This window comes from Pygoscelis adeliae, unplaced genomic scaffold, assembly GCF_000699105.1.
Source record: "Pygoscelis adeliae isolate BGI_AS28 unplaced genomic scaffold, ASM69910v1 Scaffold16, whole genome shotgun sequence".
NCBI classification, from domain to species: Eukaryota; Metazoa; Chordata; class Aves; order Sphenisciformes; family Spheniscidae; genus Pygoscelis; species Pygoscelis adeliae.
Genome location: NW_008825162.1, coordinates 7,450,731 through 7,460,557, shown reverse-complemented (window position 1 = coordinate 7,460,557; position 9,827 = coordinate 7,450,731). Strand labels below are relative to the sequence as shown.

At 37.4% G+C, this 9,827-nt stretch overlaps 1 protein-coding gene across 2 annotated transcripts in view; it reads left to right on the top strand.

Annotated features, from left to right (window-relative positions):
- The window catches only part of KIF16B (kinesin family member 16B), a 129,303-nt gene that overhangs the window by 55,827 nt on the left and 63,649 nt on the right, over positions 1–9,827 (top strand). For both annotated transcript variants that reach the window (XM_009328728.1, XM_009328727.1), the window contains exons 16-17: positions 2,818–2,900; positions 3,100–3,188. In XM_009328728.1, the coding sequence (XP_009327003.1) occupies positions 2,818–2,900; positions 3,100–3,188 (172 nt within the window). The remainder of the gene's footprint in view (positions 1–2,817; positions 2,901–3,099; positions 3,189–9,827) is intronic.

Below are 9,827 nucleotides of genomic sequence, written 5' to 3'. Positions count from 1 at the left end.
CTGGAGAACAAGTCTTATGAGGAGCGGCTGAGGGAACTGGGGTTGTTTAGCCTGGAGGAAAGGAGGCTGAGGGGAGACCTCATCGCTCTCTACAACTACCTGAAAGGAGGTTGTAGCGAGGTGGGGGTCGGTCTCTTTTCCCAAGTAACAAGCGATAGGACGAGAGGAAATGGCCTCAAGTTGCGCCAGGGGAGGTTTAGATTGGATATTAGGAAAAATTTCTTCAGTGAAAGGGTTATCAAGCATTGGAACAGGCTGCCCAGGGAAGCCGTTGAGTCACCATCCCTGCAGGTATTTAAAAGACGTGTGGATGTGGTACTTAGGGACATGGTTTAATGGTGGACCTAGCAGTGCTAGGTTAATGGTTGGGCGTGATGATCTTAAAGGTCTTTTCCAACCTAAATGATTCTATGATTCTAAATTTATCCTCAACTTAAACCAAGTTTTCCAGTTTTTAGGTCAAACTGCCAACCTTTCTGTAGTTAACGTAACCTCCCACTGCTTGGGTTTTTTTTATAGTTTGTTAATAAAAAAAACTTCTAAAAGTCCCTTTTTTATTTTTAAAAGTTGGTAAGATCTTAATTATCGATACATTTGTTTGCATAGTTCCAAAAGATTGCTCTGTGTAGATCGGAGATGCTTTATGACATTCGACAGGCGTTCTTCATATATATGTGTGTGTGTATATATATGTGTGTATTTCCCCCCCATGCTCTCTGGTCACTTATGTGTTGGAGTCAACGAGTTAAATTGCGAGATCAGAGCTTCACAAATGATAAAGACTTTTTTGCTTAGTTTTTGTTGTTGTTGTTGTTAGTACTATCAATGTATTTGACAAGCCTTTTTTCTTTGCCATTTAACATTCAAGGAGAATAAGAGATGTTGGTTACAGTACATAAATGGAAAGCAAACCCCATAGCAAATCCAGTTATGTTTCCATGACGACATTTATGCTGCACTTCGCATACTTGCATTCTGATGGAGAGCTGCATTGTACAACAGCGGACAATCGAACCTGGTGCTTAGGAAATATTTGACTGCACCGTTTTGTCCAGACTTTTTTTCCCTAAAAAGGCTTTGATGTTGATGCTTATCTAATTTCTGTCAAGTGGGAATTAAGATTGTGGCTTTTCCTTATAATAGAATAATACAAAAATGATCATAGGATTCAGAGAAGTACTAGAAGAGAAACTTAGGAGTTGTTCATATGATCTGTCATCTGGGTTTGACTGTCATGTGCTTGCTGTTAAGCCTCTCTCTCCTGTTTTCTTTTAAATTCATGAAGTTAGGAGCACATATCTATAACTGTATTCATTCTGAAATTTTAATTGATTGATTTAAGTTGCTTCCACCCAGTAAAATGGTCAAAAATGTTTACAATTAATTATTTTTTATCTTCATTTGAAAGTAACTGAAGGAATTTCATTGAAGTCCTCACTGTTACAAAATCCCCCTCCAGGCAGTCAGCAAGAGTGGAACAGATAAATGTTTGGGGCAACTGTGAGCGTATGAAGAGTGGTAGACTAAAAACACTTTTAGCCCTTTCACTACAGCAGTCGTGACCGTCAGGGATCCCTTTTAATATGCTTGCATAAAAAGTGTGCCCAGCGCACACTTCTCGAAGGAAAGGTCATCATATAAATTAGAGGTGGTATCAAAATGACTCTGCGATACAAACCTACGTACAGATTTATGAAAGGTAGTTCTTTTTAAGATTAGACTGAGATAAACTGTTCATATGGTTCAAAATTGAGGTGTTGTGTAGACAGCAAGAAGCGATGTTGTGACTATAGTCCTTTTTGCTGTTTATTTGCCAAGACTGGATGACCTTGTTTGGGTTGATATTCCTAATTAAGCAAATTTTAAGAAGAGCGTTCCTTATTAAGGACAGCATTTCATTCTCAGATGGTAAGAATTTGTTTGTGGTGAACAATCTAAGTGCAGTTCTTTCATACTGTGAGTGTAATGGAGTCCTTTTTCTTTTTACAAACGCCTCATACCGACCGACAGATAAATGCTTGATTCTGTGGTGGTTAACTTGGAAGACTTCCATGTTATGATAGTAGTGAGACATCACTGATAATATACTTCTTAGTAGGAAGGTATTAATCTTGGTGCCATTGTCTTTAAAATATGATAAGAATTGCCCAGAATCTCATTATTTGTGACCTGTACCTTAACTGATTAAATACAATAATGGATGTGCATTGAGCAATATGAATTATTCAAGGTTCTTCCCTCAGAAAATAGCTATTGGGTATAAAAGTCTAATAATCCCATTTTGAGTGACGATAAAATTCAGTATTGTTCCACAAAGAGAAGAAGGAGGTAAGTGAGAGTACAAATTATGGAGATCTGGAGCTTTCAGTGTAGGTGGATTCAAACCTGACTGCGATCAGTAGAGGATGGACACATTTGTTCTTAGTCACATTTATGGATGTTCCCTTTGTATCTGGTACCTACTGGTGGCTTCCAAAGTAGCACTGTTGAAGAGTGTGTAGATCAAACTGGGACAGTTGCTTCCACTGCTTCCTCTACCTATATTTATTCTTTAACTGAACTGCATGAACATGATTGAGCTTTGTGCGTGTGAACATGTGTATGGGTTTTTTTTAAGTAGGAAGAGGAAGGAATAAACTGTATATAGTTAGTGTAGCTGTGACTATGCATCGTTATACACTTGAACTGTCAAAATGCATTTTCGTTTTGTTCTTTGTTAATGGAATTCTTTGCTTATCTATTGTGTGTCTAAAAAATTACTTGGCATTTTCAGGTACAGTATGTTGCCAGTGAATGGTGTGTGTTTTTTCTGTTCAGGTGCTGTTATATTACTTGGAAGAACCAATATGTTTCGCTTTAACCACCCCAAAGAAGCTGCTAAGCTAAGGGAAAAAAGAAAGGTGAGATTAAATCGGTGTTTGGAGAAACTTAAACCTTTTCACAGTTTTCTTGTTAATATAGACATACCTCGATTGTTGTAGAATACTTTTTTTATTTGCTTCACATACATTAGTTAATATTTGATCAAGTGAAACAAAGTAAGAGTCTGTAAGCACATCGGTGTTTGTCTAATACATTTATTTTATGGTCTGTTGTTAGAGTGGACTGCTATCTTCCTTCAGCTTGTCTATGACAGATCTTTCAAAATCTTGTGAGAACCTGTCAGCGGTTATGCTTTATAATCCAGGGTGAGTATATTCTAGAATGCATTTATTAAAGTTGCAACTGTTCTTCATTTTAGTGGTTTGAATGTTCCAAACGGCAGTAATAGAAAATATTTTCTCAGGTTAATAGTATATGCTTGTTAAATAATGGACTTCTGAATGAAGCCAGAACTTTTCAGAAATGTTATGTGAACTAGTCCGTGCTAGAAAATGGGGTGAAGGGACACTGAGGAACTTTCCATCCTGCTTAAAACTTGGGTTTTCTCTACTTAAATGCAAGAAGAATAACTGCACCAGCAAACAGCCACACTGATAGATCTAACATGAAGAAAGTTGTAGTACCTGGAGTCTGGGAGACAATACTTGGCATTATAACCAAGACAGTTAGCACAATAATGATATGCAAATTTTATGTTTATGCTTTCTTCAGAATTGGAAGTTAACTATTTTTCCTGAGAAAAAAAACATTGTAAACTGAAAATTAAGGGTTTTCAAATTCATATAATACCAATACAAGCATAAAAAGGCTGGAAAATGAATGTCTTATGTTCTCACCTATATACCTCCTAGTAGGTGGCCGAGTTGGAGTGTGGAAAACAGTTTTATTATACAGTTACAATGACATAGACTGCTTATTGTAAAGAAGCTGTTTTTAATATTTTTACTGGTGTTCTTAAAATGACTTACAGAGAATTGACGGTGTTTTGTTCTACCTTTTTTTTTCAATAGCTAGTGCCTGTGTTTTGAATTGAGTGTGAGATTGAGGTACTTTAACCAGCTATGTGCTTTTGAAAAATTGGCCGTAAATTGAATTACAGGTGTGGATAGTGCAGCTTTATCCCTGAGTTTTACTGTGGGGTTGCTCTTTATCCATTAGAACTTGGGAAGATTGGACAGGTAATAATAACTCCAAGTAAAACAATGTCTTAAATACAGTTAATATATGTAATAACACTGCTTCAAATGTGACTGTTACTCTTTTGCTACTGAGCTACCTACAGAGATCTCAAGATAGTGAGCTAGTGGCTCATAAATTACATCTTTTTTCAGAGATGAAAGAGAACGTCAAAAAAGTGTATGTATATTTTTCTATTTCTTTAGCTTTTCAGATAGTTTGATCTGAAAACTTCTAGTGACAGTTGCTAGTATTGTATTTTCTGTGGGCTGGGGAAAGTTCCTGGCTGTCCTTTGTTACCTCTGATCAATAATCAGCTACCGTGGGCTTTTCCCCAACTAATAATGTTACTCTGTTACAATACTGTTATGAATAATTGCATTATACTGCACAGTACTGACCTTGACTCTGCAGTCAGCATGGAGTAGGACAGATTGTTTCAGCATTGCCTCACTCTTAGTCTTTCAGATTTGCAGCAAAATATAATGGCATGGGCAAGGCCCAGTTGAAGGTAGGCTTAAGAATGATTCCCTGCCCAAGGAGTTCATACTGTCTTCAGATAATGCCAAATTGTGTCTTACAGAGAGAATTATTCCTGTGACCCTTATTGGGGGGGGCAGGGGGAAGTCTCGAGTGTTACTTGATTGTCTCTATGGTGGAGTAGGCTGCAGCAAATTCTTCTTTTTCCCCTAATATATTGTGTGGAATATAGCTTCTTTTTTCCTTATCAGTTCTTCAAACATCTTGCCTTGCTTTCCTGGAAATCAAACAGTATGAATAATATAATTAAGTTATCAGTGTATGCAGCAATTTTTAGAAACACTACCATTTTTCCCATTTAACACTTCTTTTAACTTTTATTTTCCTTTCTTGGGTGTGATTACGAGAGCGCTGTTGCTGTTGAAATTGAGGATGAGATTAGGTGAAATACTCTTCCTATTCCTGAACGCTTTCATGCCTGTGTTTTATTAGACTATAAGCTATGAGCAGAGGGTTAATTATTGACATTCTCCTGCTAGTCTGCATTCAATTAATCTTTGTGAACTGGCTTGCAGGAATAGATATTTTGTCCTGCTTAATTTGTAAACACAAGAAAGGGTTGCGCTTAAGGCTCACATTACAGGAGGAATGCAGGTCTGCGTGACTGTCAGTTGTTTGTGAGCAATAAAACCTATCTGAGGTGGTTCCATAGTCACTGTTACGTATGTATGTTTTTCTAAGCAAGGAAGCTCATGGTTGCATATTCATAATTTAAACTCTAACCCCTATCTTTAGGTGCTTTGACTGTGTTTAAAACAATAGATGCCACACCTAATAATACACATTGCCCATGCAGTGCAGAGGCAGGTGTGGTCCTAATAGATCAGCGATTTAAAAAAAAACAAAACCCAAAACCAAAAACAAAACCCCAAAACAAAACCAAAAAAAACCTCAAATGTGACTGTGTTTACTGTTTTCATGACTGCTGTAAAGAGAAGGTAGGCTCTGAAGTTTGCACTGCAGTTTAACTGAGCCCTGGTCTTACAAATCAGTAGAAGAAAGCATCTTCCAGAATTGATGCATCTTTATGGACAGCAATTTGGCAACAGCAGCTTTTCAGCTTAGGCTGAGGTTCCATGACAATTTTAAATTTATTTACGTTGAGGCTAACACTGTTTTCTTTCCACCTCCTCCTTTGTGACAGCACTGGGGTTTTTCTGATCATGTGATGAGCTTGTCCCAAAGATTCTGCAGAAAGTGTTACTTTAAGGGAAACAGATGGCTGGGGTAAATGCAAGTTAAAGAAAAGAATACGTTTTGAATAAAGCAGGCCCCAAGCATTTAGGTCTTAGTAATAATTCAAAGCCAATGGCATTGTATTTGTAAAGAGTTAAATGGCTTGCAGAACGCTTGAGCTCTGTACTTCCAGCTAGGAATGCTGCTTAGCAAGTACAGGGCTGCAGTGGTTATCCTTCTGAGTGGTGGCTGGGTTCAGCCTGGGTAAAACATTCAATAAATCTGATCTCTGGGTATCAAAGGCAGGGTAATTGAACCCAAGGCGTTAGGTGGGCGCGAGCATCTTGCTTCCTGGAAAAACACAGCTGGAAAAGAATGTCCTACACTAAATATGGTTTGGATTTTTTTTAATCGGGAACAATGTGGGACGTGGTCCTTTGGTATGACCCTTTATTACAATAGATTGTAGTATCAGTTTCTCATAACATAATGGTATACTGCCCACCAGCAGTGTAGATCTAGATTCAGTAGCTGACCCTCTGTTTTTTTTTCTTTGTGCAACTTCTGTAGCTGACTAGCATTCTGCCTGTTGTTAATTTAGCACTTTCAAGACCACTTTTTCTTCCAGTTTCAGTATTGATAACCTAAAGGCTGGCCGCTAAATTTGCAATTTCTATAGGTTGCAATAAACCGTTGTAAGGTCTAGCATCTTTAGCCATCAATGGCAGAAGAGCCTGTGGGGTATTACCTTCAGTTGTTGTGAAAGCAGATAAATGATGGATCTTGCTTACTGTATCTGTATCTTTCCCATGTGAAATTCAGTGTTATCTTTCATTGTGTTTTCAGATGGGTGGTCTTTGTGTGTGGCTTTTGGGGTGCATGTGTGTTGTTTGTATGGCTGCTGATTTCCAGTATGTGGAGATAGTTGCATAAAATTTTGACTTAACATGCAAAATTCTTTGTTCTGCTTGTTCCCAGTCTTTGTCTTTAATCTGGTGTCATGCAACGCTGCTTCAGATAATAAGCTTTGAATAAAATAGAATTTTGCACATAGATTTATGCTGAAGTTTTCATTTGTCGACCTTTTGTAAGCTACATTATACTGTAACTCTAAAACCACTCATGAGAAACCTTGGTCTTGTCATGGATTTAGCATGGGGTTTTTTGTTTTGATTTTTTAAAATTAATCTCATAAATCGGGCTACTGAGCAGCATTGTAACATCTTTGTAGTCCTGCCAGTACTCAGTCTTTCCTAATAGATGTAGTACCAGATTGCATTTTTGTGCTGTGTAAATTAAGCTATTGTAGTACTGTGCTGGTAGAACTGACTTCCTTTCTCTGCACCTTATCTACACTGCTCTTATCACTAGATATGCCATGTTTTCCAGGAAAATGGTGACTATGTAATTCAACACTGATCAGATTAAGTTCCTTTGTGGTAGATCTACAAAAGAAGAAAGAGTGGATTCTAGTCGTGAATATCTGTATGTTTCTTTTTAATTTCAAGCTGATATTTTCTTTTTTCTATTCACAGTAGTGCTCACATTAATAAAGGGAGTAGAGGTTATGTGAAAAAGATTTTTATTACGGATAGACTAAACTGGAAAACATCAGTCTTGCATCTGTGCTTTGTAAAACGGGCAGTGATTTGTTATAGCCAGTGATTTTTTTTTTTTTTGGGGGGGGGGGGGGTGCAGAGCGTGGCGTCTGTTGTTTTTTATGCCTTGTTTTTTTTTTTTTTGTGGGGGGGGGGGGGCGATGCTGAGATTTTTTTTTTACTAGCTTCTTAAAGAAACCAGGTTTCTGCAATCAGTGACAGCCTGTCCTGCCTCCCCAGATTCTCTCCTGTCCTGAAATAACTTTGAACTCATAACCAGTTTGAAGCAGATACTGCTGAGGTAATGGTCTCAAAAGTGGTGAATTCCTAAATATATTGAGAAAATAGGCAGCCAGCTAAGAAAGACAGGCATCGTTATTACCCCTGCAGAAATAAAGGCTGCAGTGTTGAGAACCTTTGGTAGAGAATAGAGGCACTGTGAATAACCCCGTGGTAGGAGAGCCTTCAGTGGAGCTCAGGCCTTCTTAGGCACCACCGAATCTATGTAGCAGCGAAACACCAGGCTGCGTTAGCCCTTCTCTTCATAGGAGTATTTTCTTGTCTAAAATGCATTAAACGTGCATGTTTAAAACAGCTAGGTGTAGCGTTTGGAAGCTGTTGATTGGGGTGTTGATGATGACCCATATTTGGCTTTGGGAAATAGCCGTTTTCACTGAAGAAAGAACCACTTCTGCATAGTTCATTCCTCCTTCCTGAACAACCTTTTGAGCACTACCAGCTTCATTTCAGTGTAAGGGAAAACCGATTGTCGTGACACCAGTGTTGAAAGTATTAGAGGTACTTCCTCAAAGAGAAAATCGCAGAGTTTTCACCACTGACCTGTTTTTATAACAAACTGATTGCTATGATGGCTCATTTCCCTTGTATCAGATCTCAGTCAAAAGCTAGTTACCATTTTTATGTATATATAAAATATGTTTGCCAAATTATGTGTTTTATAGGACAGTCAAAATATCAAAAGATTTTTTGCTCTGGGTTTTGCACATTATGTTAGCTGATCATTAAGCCATAATGATTTACTTCATTGTGGCTTAACCAAGCATGGGAATACTTGTAAATCCTCTTTGCTGTCTGTCTAAGCAAAGATGGTCTACATCTGACAGTGCCCAATGGACATCTGCATTTCCACAGACCCGGGGTCTATATTATTTTAGACTGAAGTAATCATGAATATAGTGGCATTTGTCAGCCAAGCCCTTGGTAAGAAGTGATAACTAACTGCTATGAATTGCAGAGGTAGGCCATAGCCAAAGTGAGGGCTTTTGAGGTATAGCTTAAAAAAATGGGTAAAAAAAAAAAAAAAAAGGGGGGGGGTGGATAAAGTGCATGGTAACCATTAAATTAAGTTTTTGCTTTCTGAAAGTCCCTTAAGATTGCTTTTTGTTCTCTTTGCGTAACTTCGTGGATTTTGCGTTGCTGCTACAGAAATCATGATAAAATTAAAAATACTCAGTTGTTGTCATCTCTCCTTGTTGTGTAATGTTGAGATAGTGCCCAGAAGTGCCCATCCTAGGTAGTCTTAATGCAAGTGTGAAGGGGCTCTTGGTGAGACATTTACATGAAGGTTCCAGATGTCTGGAGTTGTGTATAAAAATCTACATTTGCTAATCTCTTAGGCATTGTAGAAGGTATTTTTCAAAATGATTTTGTGAGAAATAGGGAAAAGTGGTATTTGTTAAACTAGCCTTTCTCCAGTATTGCAGCGGTTGGAAAGATGCTTCTTGAACATGTAGGAATCAAAGTTCATTTAAATTACTTATGAACATTAGATTATTGGTGTATTTTTTGCATGTTTCCAAGGGCAATTCCTTTTTGTTGTAGGCATTTGTATGCTTTTTAGAAAGAAATATTAAAAATACCTTATTTTTTAAAAAAACTGTTTACATAATTGTGGTCATGACATCTTAAACTGTAGTTCGTCAAATACTTGAAGCTAACTTGTGGCACAGTCTTGCATTTTTTCAGGTTTTATGGACTGTCTCACTAAGCTGCAAACTCTTTAAGCTGTAGCAGGCCTGAAATAACTGGATATTTGTGTATTTGGTTGAATATTTCAGTCCATGTATAGGTTCTCTATGCTTTTTTTTAATATTTATTTTGAAAAATTTCCTTAACAAACCATAAATCTTTCAAAGGAAATTAAAATAAGAGAAAGACTTCTGTACAACTGTAATAAGAGCTGATATTAATGACATAAAATACTCTCCCATAATTTTTCAGAACCTTGTTGAACTAAATACATTAAAATCACAAAACAGTTTGGATAAATGGGTTTGAATTGTGTTCTGTGCTTGAATGTTGCACTTTGCAGGAATTTGAGGTTTTCCGATTCCACTGATTTTATCGTTTGAGGTTTAAAACATTAAACCTTCTTTTTAAAGAAGGTTTAAAAACCTTCTTTTTCTTGGGAGGAAAAGGAAGAACTACAAGCAT